General features: G+C 40.2%; 1 protein-coding gene across 1 annotated transcript in view; it reads left to right on the plus strand.

The window, feature by feature from the left end:
• Positions 1 to 18,991, plus strand: part of BRWD1 (bromodomain and WD repeat domain containing 1) — a 43,444-nt gene continuing 24,453 nt past the window's right edge. The window contains exons 1-20 of the mRNA XM_021527472.4: positions 1 to 150; positions 271 to 329; positions 475 to 504; positions 689 to 748; positions 3,846 to 3,996; positions 4,812 to 4,910; positions 5,118 to 5,278; positions 5,477 to 5,698; positions 7,066 to 7,166; positions 7,757 to 7,827; positions 8,897 to 8,997; positions 9,612 to 9,652; positions 10,382 to 10,480; positions 11,854 to 12,004; positions 12,447 to 12,581; positions 13,455 to 13,583; positions 14,762 to 14,987; positions 15,282 to 15,467; positions 16,833 to 17,016; positions 18,343 to 18,433. Of these exons, the coding sequence (XP_021383147.3) occupies positions 93 to 150; positions 271 to 329; positions 475 to 504; positions 689 to 748; positions 3,846 to 3,996; positions 4,812 to 4,910; positions 5,118 to 5,278; positions 5,477 to 5,698; positions 7,066 to 7,166; positions 7,757 to 7,827; positions 8,897 to 8,997; positions 9,612 to 9,652; positions 10,382 to 10,480; positions 11,854 to 12,004; positions 12,447 to 12,581; positions 13,455 to 13,583; positions 14,762 to 14,987; positions 15,282 to 15,467; positions 16,833 to 17,016; positions 18,343 to 18,433 (2,355 nt within the window). The 5' untranslated portion in view covers positions 1 to 92. The remainder of the gene's footprint in view (positions 151 to 270; positions 330 to 474; positions 505 to 688; positions 749 to 3,845; positions 3,997 to 4,811; positions 4,911 to 5,117; positions 5,279 to 5,476; positions 5,699 to 7,065; positions 7,167 to 7,756; positions 7,828 to 8,896; positions 8,998 to 9,611; positions 9,653 to 10,381; positions 10,481 to 11,853; positions 12,005 to 12,446; positions 12,582 to 13,454; positions 13,584 to 14,761; positions 14,988 to 15,281; positions 15,468 to 16,832; positions 17,017 to 18,342; positions 18,434 to 18,991) is intronic.

An 18,991-nucleotide genomic window follows, 5' to 3' on the forward strand; every position in this document is an offset into this window, starting at 1 on the left:
GGGGAGCGGGGGGGCGGCCGTGAGGGGAGGGAGGGAGGAGGGGAGGCGCTGACAGCGCCGTGCCGAGCCGGGCCTGCCGCCCTCAGCCCGCCATGGCCGAGCCTGCGGCCTCTTCCAGCTCCGGCGCGTCGCTGCCGCTCATTGAATCAGGTAACACCGCGGGCCGGGGTGCGGAGGTGCCGCCGGGGCCGCCATCTTCCTGCCCCCCCCACCCCGCTCCTCGGGATGGGTCGCGGCCGCCCCCCGGCTCATCCCCCGTGTCTCTTACAGAGCTTTACTTCCTCATCGCCCGGTTCCTGAGCACCGGGCCCTGCAGGAGAGCGCTGAAGGTGAGTGCGGGGCTCAGCGGGGCGCGGGCACCCCGCGCTGCCCGCGGAGGGTCGGGGGGAGGTGGGAGCAGCCGCGCCCCCCGCTCTGGAGGAGCCGAATCCTGCCTTGTCCCTGACTCCTGTGTTTTTCCCCTTCCCTCTGCAGGTGCTGGTGCAGGAGCTGGAGCAGCACCAGGTCTGTGTGGGCTCTGATGAAATCTTGCTCTAGTCAAAAGTTTCCTTTGCAAGTCATTCAAGTTTCTGCCGCTGGCTCAACTTTTCCCCCTCCCCTCAACACACATTGTTTTGGATGTGGTCTGTAGTCCCTCTTTTCCCCTTTAACCGCTCACGGTTTTTCTGTTTGTTTTTCCTTTATTCAGTTGCTTCCCAAAAGGTTGGACTGGCAAGGAAATGAGCATTATAGAAGTTATGAAGAATTGGTGAGACTTTTCTCTTTAAAAAACCCCCTTTTATTTGCGGTGATGACATTGATGTTAGACCCTCTACCTTTAAGAGTAGGCCCAAATCTTCACCTTCCTGTACCATCCTGGCTCTGAACACTGGAGTTACTTTAGAAAGGGCCTTTAATTTCTTTACATCAGACTAACAAAAACACAAGTGGTGGTTTAAATTGAGGATATTGTTTACATAGCAGAGGTGGAGCTTGGCGTTGTGCAGTGGTACATGCCGCTGCCTACATGCAGGCAGGAGCCAATCTGCAGCGAGGTTTCATTTCGGAGTTCCAGGGACCAGGTTGTGAGGCACGTTGTGATTTGTCGGTATTTATTTTCTGGTTGGTTTCTTTCAGCCCCCTCCAACAGATTAGGAAATGAAGTCGCTGTTCAGAAACCGAGGGTTGGCACTTGTGGTGACTGTGAATGTGCTCATGTCGCCGGCTCCTCGCTGGTCATGGCTTTGTTTCTAAAGTGCTGCAAAGAGGGAGGTGATCTCTCCACAAAATGTGCTTTCTGCCCTTCCACGGCTGGTGTGGTGTGTTCTGATTTGTTTTTACAGTAGGCAGAGCTGTGTTTTGGGGCTTAATTTTGCTGTTTCTTAAGTGGCAAAGAGTTTGAATGCCAGTGGGTGATGGCATGGTGGTGCCTGCCCTTCCCAGTGTGATTTTTATCCTGCTTTATTGTATTTGATAGTGTTTCCTTTAGAGAGTTGTTTATTCTTGCTTTTTCACACCTAAGGTTCAGGCATTCAGGGTTAATTGACTGATGGTTGCAGTGAACTCCCTCTTGTGAAGCACTTAAAGATCTCAGGATGATATTTGCATAGAGAAGGAATGAAATGTTGTTTAAAACACTTTCTTAATTATTTAAGTATTGCTTGAAATGATAAGTGTGATTCCATTTCCTCTCTTTGTTCTTGTGGCCAGTTGAGCAAGGAAGGTTTTAGATCAGTTTTTGTAAGTCACTAAGAAGCCTGGCCTTGCTAAACAGGAATATTTTCAAGCTCTGACTTGAATTTAGGCAAGATGAAAGTAGCATTAAGCTTAGAAAGAATTATTGGGAGGGTTTCTTTTTGTTGCTTCATTGTTGGTTTCTTACCCCATTTCTTCTGGCAAAAAGAAGGGTGTTGGGAGATCCCATGTGTGTGTTTTTCTGATTTCAGGGCTGCTTTTTAACTGTGATTAATCTGCATATACAATTGTCAAACTAATTCTTTAACATGTGCTGCTTCTATCTCTTTTTTCCCCGCACAATTTAAAGGCAATCTCTGCACAGAGCAGTAGTGTTTCAGAAGATCTAAATTATTCTCAGGGTTTTAGTTTCTGTTTTTTGAGGGGCTCTGGGAACCTCTTGTCCCACTGGTCTCACTCTGAATTTGCAGAGACCACAGACAAATCAGTCATGTGCTGTAATTGTTTCTATTCCACTTTGCTCAGCATGGAATTGCAAATCTTTAAAATAACTGTTCCTTCCAAAATCTCAGCAAAACTACTTCAAAAAGAAAGGAATTGCAAGGTTTTGTATGCAAGGGTTGCATTTAGAAAATATATTAGAATATATACATATTGCTGATTGCATGCAAACAAAAAGGGTTTTAGTGTTTGGCAGAAAGCAGACTGGCCTTTCTGCCCTGAATTTGTGGCTGGTACTGCTCTATACCAATTCAAGAGTCAAAATTGATAAAGGAATTATGTCAAACTGCATTTTGTAGTCTTTGGGCTACCAGATATGTTTCTCATAATCAACCTTAAGCATCTGATGGGCTGATTTGCTTGGACAGATTTGCCTGTGGGGTAATGGGAGTTATTTTACTGATGTTATCACCTCCCACCCTGCCAGGAATACAACCTATTCCCCACAAGCTTTATACCTGGATTTTATTATAAAAAACAAGTGCAAGGCTGTGACTTAAATTGTACCTTTTGAATGCTCAGTGTGTATTTGGGAAACTTTCTGGCAGCGTGTGGTATTTTTATTTTTATTCCCACTGTTGTGATGAGCAGATCAGCCCTGTTGGGACACTTTGCTCATCCGAGCTCAGCTGTTCAAGGGAACAGCATCAGCAGCACGAGCTTGTTCTGCCTGTGTTCTCAGCCACCTGGGCAGGAGGCCACATACCTGAGCTGGTGTGGCCCTGAGCCTCTCCTGAATGGATTGGCTGGGAATTCTCTGGCTGCTGCAGGAGCAGTGTGGCTGCTGGGCCTGACTCGGTTGGTCATGGCCAGGTCACACTGGAGGAAGTGTGGGGCTGTCAATCCCACCTGCTTCAGACCTCCCCAACAGCTTCAACTTTTGAGTCTGATGGCTTGCTCTACTCAAGGCTGCTTAAACTCCTACTTTGTGTCTTTACCTTCTGCATTATTGTGGTTGCTTTGATAAGAATAAGGAATTTTTTCGATTGAACTCCCAGAAAGAGAAGGGGGAAAAATAATCAAAATCCGCATACATCTGTTCTTGTCTGAGACATCTGACTGTGTGTGGGGGTGTATTTCTTTTTTTTAGGTTGCTTGATGCAGATAGTGTGGGATCATTCCTGAGTGTAGGGATGAATGGTTTGATCCTGGTTTAAGGAAGTAGGGCAGACTTAGGTTATGTGGTACTGGTTCTTCAAGGAAACTGTTTCCAGAGAGATTGTACTCAAACCTGCTGGTTTGCAGTTCAGTGAGCAAGTACAGGTAATAGCTGCTTAAATTCTTGTGCTTGATTGCAACCCCATTCTCCATGATCTTGAGTTCTGAGGGTTTGTATTTTATTTCTTATTTTTAGTACAAATCATAGGGTGAATTGGGCAAAGACACTCAGTGTAGGGTGTCTGACAAGTGGGTGCCTCAGGGGTGATTCCTGCAAACTTCCAGTAATAAAATACTGATCTGCAGGAGTAACTTTACTCCAGTTATTTTTACTACAGTTCTCCCTAGCTTGCAGAGTACCCACTGAAGTTACTAGATCAGAGCTTAACAGAATTCATTATTCTCTGTAAGTTGAACTTAAAAAAATCAAATATATCTGTGCATATTGATACTTTTAGATCCAACTGTTCTGAGTGTACCAATCTAATTTTTAAACCTTGAATTTCTGTCAGGTGCTGGCCAACAAACATGTGGCTCCAGATCATTTATTACAAATTTGCAAACGCATTGGCCCTATCCTGGATAAGGAGATCCCACCCAGCATTTCCAGAGTGAATTCCTTACTTGGGGCAGGGAGACAGTCCTTGCTACGGACAGCAAAAGGTAGGATCTGTTCTTTGTTTGAAATGGGGATGATTCATTGTTGTGTTCACAGAGTTAGGATTTGGGGAATAGTGTGAGAGAGGCAGAACTAACACTTTGGAAGTGACCTCTTGGAATCCCAGAATGGTTTGGGTTGGAAGGGACCTCAAAGCCCATCCAGTGCCACCCCTGCCATGGCAGGGACACCTCCCACTGTCCCAGGCTGCTCCAGCCCCAGTGTCCAACCTGGCCCTGGGCACTGCCAGGGATCCAGGGGCAGCCACAGCTGCTCTGGGAATTCCATCCCAGCCCCTGCCCACCCTCACAGGGAAAAATATTTTCCTAGCATCCCATCTAAACCTGTCATCCTTCAGCTTGAGGCAATTCCCCCTTGTCCTTTCACTCCCAGACTTGGTTAAAAATTCCTCTCTAGCTTTCTTGTAAATCCCCTGTAGTTACTGAAGGTTCTTGAGATCATCTCGTGACATAACTTTGTATTATTAACTACTCATTACATTCTTGTATAAATATTCAGGAAAATGGTAAAGATCAGTTGGAGTTTTAGTTTCGTGTCATGTGAACTGCAGGGGTACCATCAGTCAGGAGAAATTTCAAAGTTTGCTGTTTGGTTTTTCTCCTTCTGTTACTATTAAATAATTTTTTCTCTTTAAATCTTCATTGTTTGTGAGAAGTTTTGGGGCAGTTGATGCCTGTTTTTTGGTGGGTTCAGTCCTGTGTTTGAGACAAGACTAGATGGGTCTTTGCCGTGTTTTGGAGCTGCAGCTCTCTTGACATTTTTAGAAAGTATTTATGATGAACTTCAACTGTTTCTGCAGATTGCAGGAACACTGTTTGGAAGGGCTCTGCATTTGCTGCTCTGCATCGAGGCAGACCACCAGAAATGCCTGTGAACTATGGCACCCCACCAAATCTTGGTAAGCTCCTCTCACCTCTCCTCACTGCTGCTGAGCCCTTTTAAAATACTGGCTTTACACACAATAAAAATTGCAGGTACCACAAAACCTGACTTTATGAAATCTGAAAGTAACTTCTGGTAGCTTTTTAATATTAATGGCAATTGAATAAACCCAGGTTTTAGAACAGACATATTTGAAACATGATGTGATTCCTCTGTGTTCTAGTGGAGGTGCATCGAGCAAAGCAATTAACTGGATATGCCAAGTTCAGCACTTCATTCCCAGGAAGTATGTACCAGCATGTCAAGATGCACAGGAGGATCCTTGGCCATCTCTCTTCTGTGTATTGTGTTGCATTTGACAGGACTGGACACAGAATATTTACTGTAAGTTGATGAAAATACATCCAACTCTGAATATACTTTTAGATGATGCTTGGAAACGGGTGTTGTGCTAAAACTTCTGGAGATAAATATCAATGCTGGTAAAATGTAGCTCCCTTGCTGTGCTTAAGTGGAACAATTTGCTGTAATTAAAGGTCAGAAGCATGTCAGAAGTTGTCCTTAATGAATATTTCTCTTCAGGGCTCAGATGACTGTCTGGTGAAGATCTGGTCCACTCACAATGGCAGATTGTTTGCCACCTTACGAGGACATTCAGCAGAGATCTCTGACATGGCTGTGAACTATGAGAACACCATGATTGCAGCTGGGAGCTGTGACAAGATGATCCGAGTGTGGTGCCTGAGGACTTGTGCACCAGTTGCTGTCCTCCATGGGCACACAGGGTCCATTACCTCATTGCAGGTATGGGGCTTTTGAAGTGTTTCTGCATATTAAAAACTGAAATTATTTATCTATGCCTGCCTATGGGAGTAGTGAAATCTGAATGTGTAAATATTTATGGCAAAAGTAAGTCAAATCACAGGATAAACCTGCTTAAAAACAAGTCAATTCCTCGTCTCTCTGGGAGTTAAGTATTTAACTGAAGATAATGCCAGGAATTCTTTTTCTCTTAAAGATCACTGCATATAATACTTGAGTTGTTGGAACAAAAGGGAGTTTCTGGGAATACCCTGTCCTGTTGTCTCTTACTGGATTCATAATTTGCTATTCGGTGTGAATGTGTTCTGATCCAGTATATTATTCCTACAACTTTTGGGATGTGGGTATTTGTTTTAATCTCAAAAATAGGAGTAATTTCAGAAGGACAAAGGTGTAACGTGAATATTTAAATTTAGAGGTGATTTGATACATGATGTGCTCTTGGTGGTCCTTTGAATTCAGTCTGGTTTTGGCCTTTAATACCTTAATTAACACAGAAATTAGTAGCTCATTATCCAGGTTTCGGGTGTCTTCCAGTGAGACCAGCAGCTTGTCTTGAGGGGTGAAAAATGGCTTGTGGAGCTTAGTACAAACAAATAATTTTGATTTTTTCTCAAAAATGCTGCCTCAGAGAGTAGTCTTCATACCTGTGACATTCACTACATTTTTTAGTTTGGTTGGTTTTTAGTGTCTAAATACTTCTGGTGCTTCTTGTATTGCATTGTGCAAATTCTTTAATTTAGGTTTTCTTAATAATACCATAATTGCACTATGTACAATTTATATGACTTTCCAACGTTAGTAATTGATGAACAGTTTAAACAATCTGTGTCTGTAAAGTTTTCTGAAGGGTAGCTCTGTGCATAGCAATAAATCCTTGTCTTAAAGAACTATTTCTAAGGAATTCCCATACAATTTCTATAAAATTACATATGATAATTTGCATAAATTACACATTCAAACTATCTCATATCTTGTGCTCTGCTTAATTATTTTTGGACTGCACCTGTCTATTCAAACTTCCCTTTTTTCAGTCTGCTGTGCTCATTGTTTTATTCATTGACAGGCTTTTCAATGAATGATTGTGGTCAGTGGAAACATCAAACCCAAACCACTGACGGAATTGGGTTTTTTTAATACAGTAATTGAAACACAGACCACAAACTTACCTTAAAGTAGGGGAGGTATTACCTTGTAAACACTAAAAATGAGTTTCCAACAACTGCTCCAGCAGTTTGAGGTGAAAAATCCAAAATAAATCAAGCTTTTACATTAACCTTTTGAAGTTAACATCCTGAACAATTCTTAAATCTCTATTCCTGTGTGTGATTTTGCTTTCCTCCCTGCAGTTCAGTCCCATGGTGAAAGGCTCCCTGCGATACATGGTCTCCACTGGGGCAGATGGAACTGTTTGCTTTTGGCAGTGGGACACAGATTCCATGAAATTCAAGTATGTGAATGGTTTGCTGGTTAACCTTTATGCCATTCTGGGCTTGAGTAAAAAAAAATCAGGTGGTTTTCACTCCACTGGGTTTTTGTGGTTATAAAAATACTGTGCAAATCATGTATTCAGTAGTTATTTTAAAGCACCATCACCAACTATATCCTTTACAAATTAATGTTCTTCCATTGACTTGGGAGATTAGTTGGGATGTATATTAATTTATTCACTAAAAATTCAAATGTAGGACAGCAGGACTGACTGGAAATGTAAATATTTTGGAAAAGAGAATAAAACTTGGTGGTGGTGTTGGTTTTCCAACAGTTCTGTAGTTTTAGGATGTTTCTTACAGAACTTGCATGCAGGATATATATTTTCAGGATAGTTTGAAATGTTCAATATGTGATTACTCCTTGTTTGTACCCAAAAAATTAATTACTACCAAAAAGAGCTCTAGAATGATCAGTGTATGTCTGATGGTATGCCACATCATGCATAGTAGTTCCCTGTTTAAAGAAACATCCCTTTATGCTTTGAAATGTTGCTAAAAGCCAAGTTTAGGGTGGTGTGGCCTATTTCTAACATCTTTTCTTTTTAAGCACCAAGCCAGTGAAGTTCACAGAGAAGCCCAGGCCAGGGGTTCAGATGCTTTGTTCTTCCTTCAGTGTGGGTAAGTCAGGTGGAGTTCAGCCTTGTGATTTCTTCTTTCCTCTCTTGTAACACTTGATTGTGACAGCTTTAAAATGCACAAAACCTGCAGTTGTGAGTAAATAATTGCACAGATGTGCACTGTTAGCTGTGACATAATGAATTGCTGGGGCTTCCCTTAGCTAACAGTTAAAGACTGTTAACAGTTAAAGACATTGTGATTTCACAGAGGTAAAAGCCACCTAATGTCCGTTTGCTTCTATCCATCTTTAGTGGAGGTTTTATTTTTGTTTAATCCCCTTGTACAATGTCAAGGGTGGGCAAAATGGCTTCTCTGACATCCCACAGTCACCAGCAGTGGAAGTGGGTCCTGCCAGCAGGAGCTCCTGACCCAGCGCCAGGGGTGCTCATAAAGATTTTCCTCTTAAGGATCCAGAAATGGATCTTTAACGTGCTTCACTCCTGCCTTGTTTTCTTTCACTCAGTTCATGTGAATTTCAGAACTAAAAAGCAAATAAAAATCAAAGTGTAGCTTGTTAACATTGTCAGGATAGAACCCTGGCTTGTGTTGAGAGGGTGTTTTTGACATTTTGTTTTGTTTTGGTTTTTCTTGACAGCACTTAGAGGCAGCTCTTGGAATTTCTGCCACCTCAGCTAAATACTGATGTGCTTACACTGGGGTACTTCACTTGACTGGTTTACTCACATTTCAGCCTAATTTTGATGCAGTTCACTGGCACAAATGAGGCACAGACTACAGCGAGAGTCATCTACATAATTCTGATTATCCAGAGCCATATTCCCTACCAGCGAAGGCTTCTCTGTGCAATTTAATGTTAAAAGTTCCACTACTGCCCTAAAGATATATTTTAAAATCTTTCTAACACCAATTTATTTTTACTATGGCTGAGAACACTTTCTGGGGCAAGAAAGGGATTTCCTTCCACATGTGTGTCAGTGGAAGAGCATAAAAAATGTGCCATTCTCCAAATAGGTGTGGAGTTTTTTTATTTAAACCAGGCCTCTGATAAATGGTGGTGACCTGTTTTAATTTCTTCCACAGCAGGTTAATTATTGCTTGATTTTTACAGGTGGGATGTTTTTAGCAACTGGCAGCACTGACCACGTCATCAGGATGTATTTTTTTGGCTCTGAAACACCTGAGAAAATAGCTGAATTGGAAAGTCATGCTGTAAGTAATTAGTTAATTAGTTCATTTGAAGCAGCACTGAAGTCACAAGATGATTTTATGAGTGGATTTTTAGCAAGGCTCTTAATTAATTTTCTTTGCATTAATGTTTCCTCTACTACAAAATCTGACTATTTTTGTTGCATTGATAAGGCTTGATCAGTACTTAGTTTTTTTATGTAGAGAAGACTTTTCTGCTGTAAGACAAAGTGTTGTATTTAGTTTTCCTGCAGTTTTTATTGTGATAAAAATGAATCATTTATTTTTTTAAGGAAAGAGTAAGTAGGAGTAGGAACAAAAGATTCCTCACTATTGTAGTTGACTTACGGTATTGGAAATATATTTAAATATTATTCAGTTGTCAGCCAGGTTATTTAATTTGTTAATCCTTTGTGTTGTTAAATTCAAGCTGTTTTTAAAAGATACATTTTAGATACATTAATGGTTAGTGAGCTCTGGAAGTGTTTGGACTTGGTTTGCCATGTAGTTGAAACTCTTAGAATTACACAGCATTTTATTTTTTCATTATTTCAGCTTTTACTAAACTCAGAATTTTCAAATAATGTATTTCCTGTTTAAAAAAGAAAACTTGAACAAACTCTACTTTTTTCTTACAGGATAAAGTTGACAGCATTCAGTTTTCTAATGGTGGGGACAGGTATGTTGAAAAATGCTGAAATATGGCCAAAAAATACAGAATTTTTGAATTAAGAATCATCCATTCCTGGATGTTCCCAGTAAATAAAAATCTGTGTATTTAGACCTCAGAAGGGAAATTTTTGACTGATGCAGGAGCACAATTAAGCTTCAGCTGTTCCAGCTTTCTGTTGATCTGTGTTAGGTGATATTTTTTGCCTGGCTGAGGTTTTATTTACCTGGAGGAATTTTAACCACTTTTTAATGTACCCAGTGTGTTTGTAGCTTCATGAATCTCCTTTTCCTCCTCCTTTCCTTTCAGTTTCACCGAGTATTTTATAGGAAATAGGAGAAATGCAGTGAAAGCGGTCAAAAATAAATTAGAACCTTTTCATCTGATTTGTTCTTGCCTCTTCTTCAGTATCTGAAACTTAGCAATTACTTAAAATATATTGAAATCCTGTACTGAGGAGGAGATGAGGATGAATTTGTGAATTGAATTAAACTTTGGAACTTGCTTCTCTTTTCTTCGTATTTTGACAACTTTACTCAGTTTTCCAGTTCAGAAAAACTCTTTTCTGCTTTTCTGGAAAGAAAGTTATTGGAAAGAATTTTCTTGAACACAAATTGAAGATTTCATTTCTGTCAGTCTTCCACTGCAAAATCTATGTTGTGGTGGTGTCTAACTCTAAAGATACTTTAAAGCAAATGTTTGGGAAGATAAATAAATGAATTTTTACTACTTGTTCAGGTTCATAAGTGGCAGCAGAGATGGAACAGCTCGGATCTGGCGTTTCGAGCAAGCAGAGTGGAGGAACATTTTGTTGGATATGTCTGATCGACTGCTGGGGTAGGTGGAGTGCTCATTTCATGGTTTGTGTAAATTCAGAAAGATTGAAAAACTCAATTACTCAAATTTGAGTGAGAGCAGCATTCTGGTCAAGTTCTGTGGTCTTGGGAGGGGGTGAATTGAGTGTTCTGGTGATGCAATAATTGCTGAGTTTGAGTCTGTGCTTTCATAAATTCCTAAGTGTTGAGAAAGCTCTCAAATGTGCTCTGTACCAAGTTAATTTTACTGCCTCTTTTCAGGAAAAAAAGTGAACAGAAAGAATCTACCTTCTTTATCTGGGTTTTAGTCTGACACCTGGTGTGTCACGGGAGAAATATTTTTAGATTAGTAAAAATAAAGTAGGTGGTGACCTATTTGCAGGAGAGGTTATGACATGGAATAGGTGGCTTTCCTCAAGGACTGATCTTGCTGACTGTTCCCATTTTCTGCTTTTAAAAAAAGTGAATTAATGAAATGCTGGTGGCAGCCAGTCTGAATAATGTTATTAGAGATAAAAATCAGGGTATTACGTGGTGTTGGGTAAACGTGAAGGGGGAGTGACGTACAGAAGCTCAGTAAGCTTCCACAGACACTGAACTGAAACTCATTTGTAGGTGATTAAATGAGAGTTTGATTAAATAATTTGTAGGTGATTAAATAAAAAAACAAACCTTGGGTACACTATTTGATTGGAGGGTGATTTCAGGCTTTTCCTGTGATGAAAAAGACCGTGAAAGAAATCTGATTTTAGAGAGGAGGAGTTAATAATATTTGAGATTTGACTGTGGCTGTGTAGTTGAGCTTCTTTAGGCCTCTACTTGAAGTGGAATGAAGATAATCCCATGTGAAGGTGTTTCAAGGAAAACTTACTCCTTGCCTTGTCTGGAAAATGACTGAGAGGCAGTGTTACTGTACCTATAAATTTATTTTGGGGAGAGAATAGGGAAATAGATTGAGGTTAAAACAGAATGTTATCTTTACTGTATTTCTGTTGGGGCTCATTAAAAAATGCTTAGCTAATGTAGAGATTGGCTTGGGAATCAGTTGGAAAAGCTGACTGTAAAAAGTCCAAAATTTTGCAGGATTTATCTTAGAACTCTAATTGTAGAGGAGCCAAGATTCCATGAAAAAGGGAAGCCTTTTTGCTTTGCATGTCAAATGAGAAAGAGATTATGAAGTCCTTTTAAAATGTAAAAATCCAGATTTGCTTTAAATGAAGAATTTTGTGAACAAAAGTTTCAACCCAGATTTAATTCTTCACTTCCTTTCTGTTGTCTGATTATTAACACAGGAAAAGAGATTACTGTGTTTTGATATAGAACTATTAATTAAAATATCAAAAGTTAACTAAAATATCAAATACATCTCTGACCTGTTTGACTTTTTTCAAATAGTGACACTTGTGCAGAAGAAGACAAATTCATGAAGCCTAAAGTAACCATGATAGCTTGGAACCAAAATGACAACTATGTTGTTACAGCTGTGAATAATCACCTGCTCAAAGTTTGGAATTCCAGTACAGGGCAGTTGCTCCATGACTTGGTGGTATGGAATTTTCCTTGCTTTTCAAAGATTTTACTGAAATTGCAGTGGCATATGTATGCTGAATTTATAATTAGAGCTGATTAGTCTTGAAAGCTCTGTGTGGATGGTACAGCAAGGTTGGTGTTCCTTGGAATTCTTCTAACCAAAATTTGCTGGTTCCTCCAGCTGTGGACTTTCCCTGTAAATAGAAGAACAAATCAATGTGGAATAAATAAAATTCTTGTGCAGTAATATATCCATTGAATATTTCACCATCCTTTGGCAAAAGCGTCATATTTCTACAGCTCTTGCTTGAATCTAGAAAAATTTTTACCTTTGGAATGTTCAAGTCTTTGGGGTTTAATTTTCCAGAGAGGACAGCGCAGGCTTTGGGCTCTGTTGTGACTATCCTGCTGCTGTGGATTTCCCTGGTTTCCCTGTGATGTGCAATTTTCAATTGCAGGGCCATGCAGATGAAGTGTTTGTCTTGGAGACCCATCCCTTTGATTGCAGGATAATGCTGTCTGCAGGCCACGATGGCAACATCTTCATCTGGGACATCACCAAAGGCACCAAAACAAAGCATTATTTTAACATGGTGAGAGCTTCTTTAAACACCATTTGTTCTCAGCACACAGCAGCGTGTTCACTACCAGCCTAAGGAATGCCATCAACACTCACACCCTTGCATCTTAGGGGAAAAAAACCCCAACCCAACAGGAAAATCTTAACCAGCAAAATTTGTTAATTAATTTTATTTCCTTAGAGCTTTTTACTGTAGAATTTGCTGATTATTGTGGATTTTGCACTCTTTTTTACTGAAGATCATTGTGCACTTCATTCATATTGTTTTCCTCAGCTGAGGGGAGATGCCATCTAAAAGGCTCTGTTTTGTGTCATTGTTTGAAGATAATAATGGACAGATACTTGTATTTTCCACAGGCTTACAAATTATTTTCTTAATATTGATTGCCACAGTGCTTGAGGGCTCCATTTGACAGCTCATTATTAATACTTTAAATTAGGTTATTTTCTGTGAGACTTAGGTTTTGATCTAATGTACATATAAATTTTTAATCCTTTTTCCCTGGTCAGTCAACAGCAAAGAGCTTTTTTTATTTTTAAGTTCTTAAATTCTTTGGGTTTGTCTAGAAAGTTGTTTAACAAAAGCAATCTGTATTAGCTTCTGTTTATTTCAAGCAGTATGCTGACAGCTGTAAAAGCTCAGAAAAGCATGTTTATTTGTTTATTTTGGGCACTGAACAGTAACTTTTTATACCTTTTAGTGCAGCTTTTAGAATTGGCTCAGGACTTTAATTCAAGTGTAAAAGAAATATATGAAGTAACTAAATTATGTGTGCTTTAATGGAGGTATTTAGGGAAATGATGGCTTTTGATAGAGTAATTTTGGATGCTTATGGTTTGCTCTGAAAAAATGGTGAAGTCTTGAAATTTTTTTCCTTCAATCCAGATTGAAGGCCAGGGACACGGAGCTGTTTTTGACTGTAAATTTTCACCAGATGGGCAGCATTTTGCATGCACAGATTCCCATGGACATCTGCTGATATTTGGCTTTGGCTGTAGCAGACCTTATGAAAAGGTAAGTTCAGCTTTTTATCATATCTCTGTATGAAGTTTCTAACTGAAATTGCATTATTACATTAATTAATTTAAAAGTTCATATGTAAAAAATAATTTGTGTGGTTAGAAGATCTAAATATAATGGATTCCTTGATGTCTGTAAATTGTCTTGCTTATATGATCCTGGCACAGCAGGAAAAAAACAATGTCTTAACATTCCCATGGGAGTAGCTCCCAAGAATGTTCCTGGAATACATTTTCACCTTGCAGACAGCTAATTCACCTCAATTGTTCAACCTCAAAAATGCTTCTGTTTGTAATTTCTGCTGCTTTATCTTGCAGTTCTTTAGGCCTTTTCTCACTCAAGCCTAAATTCACTGTAGTTGATTAAATTAAGCAAAAATAAATTACTGATCCAACAATTTATCCTATCCTAAATTTTTGAATTTATCAATCTGCTTCCTTTTTTTTTTTTTTTTTTTGATAAACACATTTCTTTTTCACTTCCCCTCATTTTTTTTTTCAGGTTGCATTGCTAGTTCCATGTATGTCATTTTAAAGAATTACTTCTCCTTGCTCTACATTCTCAGCTGAAATTGAAACTTGTTTCCTTCATCTTTGCTATCACTGCTGGAAGCAAACATTCTGACTGTGGTCTAATAGTTATGTAACCATTTCCCTTCAGCCTCGTGGACTTTCAGTTGTAGAAAAAAAAACCACTTCAAGTGGATACAGATTAAGAAAGAAATCATGATTAAGAAAACTTTAGTTGAGCTGATGTTGAGCTTTAGCCAAAGATTTCCTTGCAAGGAAACTTCGGGGCCACTCACTCACAAGTTGGACTTGGTGACCCTTTTGGGTCCCTTCCAACTCTGAATATTCTGTGATTCTGATAATTGTAGGGGGAAAATGCAGAATGAGAGGCAAATATTTTTGAGTGTAAACCAGTACTTTTGCATGAAGTTACTTCAGCTTTTTGTTTTCTCAAAGAACTCTGTTGCTGCAAAAGCACTATTGGAAGTTGCAGTACTGCAAAACCCATCCAGGTTAACTGAAGTTACACATAAATCTTTCCGGTTGGGAACTTGCCCTTTCTTTTACCTTTAAGTAGATTTTAGGGACTTTAGTGCTTGTTCTTTGTTCTTCAGCGTATTCTTTCTTCCAAATTGCTGACATAAAATTTAAATTTCCTTTTAGATTCCTGATCAGATGTTCTTCCACACTGACTATCGGCCGCTGATCCGAGACTCCAATAACTATGTGTTGGATGAGCAGACTCAGCAGGCCCCTCACCTCATGCCCCCTCCCTTCTTAGTGGATGTGGATGGAAACCCTCATCCAACAAAATATCAAAGATTGGTGCCAGGAAGAGAGAACTGTGCAGATGAGCATTTGATTCCTCAGCTTGGATATGTGGCAACAAGTAAGAATATCATTAAAACTCGACATTTGGAAGTAGGTTACTCATTAGATTTTAAGGGGATCAGCAATTTGAAAATACCTTTTTTTCTCTTGATATTTTGTACTTATGTTCAATAAAAATGCTGGAAGGTCCTACAGTGAATACAATTTAAGCAAGCAAAAAACAGTTTTTCAAATGGATGTTGCAGTTCTTTTCTGTCAGCAGAATCCATTTGATTGTACATTCCATAAATGTCTTACTTGGAAAAAATAATTGGAATAACTTCTTTCATTTGATCTGTTTGACACTTGCAAGGTGATGGAGAAGTTGTTGAGCAGGTGATTGGCCAGCAGACGGTTGATCAGGATGAGCCAGGCTTGGAGCCCAGCATTCTGGATGGGATGATCAGACAGCTACAGCTGGAACAGGATCAGAGAACTGGAGCTGATCAAGAATCTGCTCCAAGTGGCCCCCAAAATGGGGAGGGAACACCCAGGAGAGGTTAGGACTGCTGATAAATTCTTCAGTAATTGTTCTGTCTCTGTCTTTCATGTGCTGTGTGAAATACTGAAACAGGTTTTGATTTCAGTGTAATTCTGGGGACTGAGATTGCTTTAGCATTGTGATACTTGGTTACTTTTATTCATTAAAACACTGCTGCTCCTGTGATTAAATTACAAAGCCTTTCACTTTAAAAGGAGAAGGTCATTAATAATATGCAAAATATATACAATAGAATTTTTTGCAAATGTTTCCCAATATAAGTTATTTTTGCATTCCTTACTTTTTGGAAAGTAGATATTGTGCCATAATTCAAACTGGTTTCCCCTGTCCCTTCTTTACAGATTTAAACAAGACATTTTCCTAAGCTGTGTCTTTGTAGTTTTAATTATGTAGTTATATAATATAGATGAAAAAATATTTATTTTCTTATATAATTATATATTTAATTACATGCACTCAGCTATATGAAAAGTGCTTTTTAGAGCCTTAGTGGCCTCACAGCTGTCTGAAATAGTTCAGAATTGCCCTTCTGTCACATCACAATTCCTTCCACTGGGAAGTGTTTAGGAAACCACTGGAATGTGGCACACAGTGCTCTGGTCTGGTTGACAAGGTCACTGGTCAAATGCTTGGAGGTCTTTTGATCTTGGAGGTCTTTTTCAGCCTAAATGACTCTGTGATTCTGATTCTATGAAAACAGCAGCAGAAATAACCATTTTAAAAGTCCTTCGTATAATCTCTCTGTGTTTTCTGCAAGACACATAATCCTCCAAAACTGATGCCTTGTGAAGGCATCTAGAGCAGAGCTGGACAGAGCTAAAGGATAAAGCAGGGATTTATTCAAGGATCTCCTCATGGATCCACCTTGGGCAGCACCAGAGCCCAGCCAGGGCTGCACCCAAATGACCCAAAATGGTCCCAAAATGCACGAGCGCTCCCGGGGCTCTCCCTGGGATCAGTTCTGCTCCATTGGCACCTTGGAGTTCATTGTCCCATTCCAGCTCCAGCCCATCAGTCCCACCCTGCTTGTTTTTCTCTCTCCAGCCCACGCTGTTTGTGGTCCTGGGCTGAAATATTTGGATTGTTTGTTCTTGGTGCCCAGCTGGAGCAGGAATTGTTTTGTCTCTGCTCTGTGCACAGAGCTCAGCATCCCCTCATATGAAGCTCAGAAGTACACATTAAAGCAGCACAGAATCTGAAAAATAGAAAATCTAAAACCTAAGGCATCACTGAAGGCTCCAAGTCACATTCTTAGAGATAAAAATCCAGCCTTTTTTTGTTTGTTTGTTTTATTTAATCTTTCAGCAAGAATCTTCCAGTTCCCTGCAGCACTGCAAAACCGTTTTGATTTGTGTGTTTCAGCTTTCAGAAGGCCGAGCTTGGACATCCAGTCCCCGCCCAACATCGGGCTGCGGCGCAGCGGGCAGGTGGAGGGCGTGCGGCAGATGCACCAGAACGCCCCGCGCAGCCAGATGGCCACCGAGAGGGACCTGCAGGCCTGGAGGCGCAGGGTGGTGGTGCCAGAGATCCCCCCCAGCTTGCTCAGGTCTGTCTGCAGCTGCAGGTGATGGCTGGGGAGGCTGCCTGGAGCAGAGGCTAGGCAGAGTGCAAGAGCCTGGCAGAGTCTATGTCCATCCACTGTGGATGACGGTCATGAGTTTTTTGGGCAGATAAATGTTTGGTCTGTGTGCGTATCAGAGGTTAATTGTCCAATTACAGCTTCTGGTAATGAAGTCATGCCCCCTGGTTTGCTTCTCCCCACAATTCACTCTTGTTTATACTTTTGTTCCACCCCCAACTGCTCTTGGGCAGTGCAAGAGCCTGGCAGAGGCTATGTCCACTATGGACAATGATCACAAGTTTTTTGGGCAGATAAAAGTTTTTTTACATATCAGAGGTTAATTGTTCAATTACAGCTTCAGGTAACGAAGCCGTATCCCCCTGGTTTGCTTTTTCCCCCAGTTCACTTTTATTATACTTTTCAGGGCCTGAGGCAGGTGGTGTGACCTTGGTTTCCAGGCGCAGAAGGATTGTTTAGTCTGACCAAAATGTGAAGAGGAATAACTAGCATTCTGTATAGAGTTCAGCACTAATGCAGTACACAATCTGAAAAATATAAAAGCTACAACTTAACAGTACTAGGGACACCGCAGCAGCTTGCTTTGTCTAAATTAAGGGCTCTTTACACCAAATGTAGAATGAATGCTGTTGGAATAGTTCAGCGTTGTGGGCAGATGTGCTAAAAACTTGTTTGTAAGGTCCATTCAATGAGAAGAAAGGGGAGTTGTCCAGTTGAATGATTCTCCCCTATTTCAATATTTTAAGTCATTTCCAGGCTAGCTAGGTCCCTTAGATTCTTGCTTTCTCCAAAATACAAGATACAGATTGAATTAATTTCCATGGAGGTGCTGGGTGAGATTGTGCTCTCTGTGAGACTTCTGGAGGTGATGAGTTATAACCTCTTGAAATGCTAAACCAGTTGCTTTCAAAAGTGCTACCAGTATTGGTCTGTGAAAAGGAGAATTAGTAGCTAAACATCTGTGTTTAAAGCCACACCCATGGGTGCTACCACGTCTCTGAGGGTTTTGAGAAGCATTCCCAGTGTTGGGAGGTAGAGTGATTGCAAATGGAAAAATGTGAATTAAAAATGAGGTTGAAAACATAGATGGTATTTTGATGTTTAGAAGGAAGACTTTCTTAGCATCCATATTTTTTACTCTTACCTGGAAATGATAGGATGGTTTAGAATTAATTGAGCAACAAAAACATCTGAAATTAAAAATGGAATGGAATTGGGTGTGAGAGAGATCCCTTAAAGAGAACAGCATTGTCAAAACAGGTGTGGAATTAGATTTTCATGGCTTTCTTGTAGGAAGCAGGAAGAATATCGGATTGCAAAAGGGGAAGAAGAGAGAGATCTTTATGCAACAGAGAATAAAAAGTCACTTGAGTCACTGGAAAAGGTACGTGGTAGCTTCTGGAAAAGTGAGCATTCTGTGCCCAAAGACAAGTGGTGGTGTAAAAAATGAAAGCAGAGGTTTCTAGTATGATCTTCCAAGGACTCTGCTGATTCAGCTCCCAATTACTGCAGAACAAAGCTTGATTTATTTTTATGGATACCTGGAATTCTTTTTGCTTCAGTCTTGCCTCCCTCTATGTGAGGTATTTGGGAGTAATTTTTCAAAGCAGGATGGCTTTCAGGCCATTCTGGTTTGACTGCAGTTACACAGCTATTGCAAGTCCTGCTATAGCACTGAGAGCATTCAAGGTCCTGTACTTGAGGAATCACAGGTTATGTTGCTGTTCCTTGTCAATTCACTTCAGACGAAAATGTTTTGTGTGTGGGTGAACTTCTTCAGACTTCTCTCAGGTGCTTTTCTCATCACCTGTTTGGTGGGAGAGATTGGCAAGAAGGAAACATTGGTTATTGTGCTGTTTTTACAAGCTTGTTGCCTGATTTGCTTTGTCTTATAGTACAAAATAATTTGACACAAGAATTTTACTGCATGATCCCCTTTACT

Source organism: Lonchura striata, chromosome 1, assembly GCF_050655825.1.
Source record: "Lonchura striata isolate lonStrDom1 chromosome 1, ASM5065582v1, whole genome shotgun sequence".
Taxonomy (NCBI): domain Eukaryota; kingdom Metazoa; phylum Chordata; class Aves; order Passeriformes; family Estrildidae; genus Lonchura; species Lonchura striata.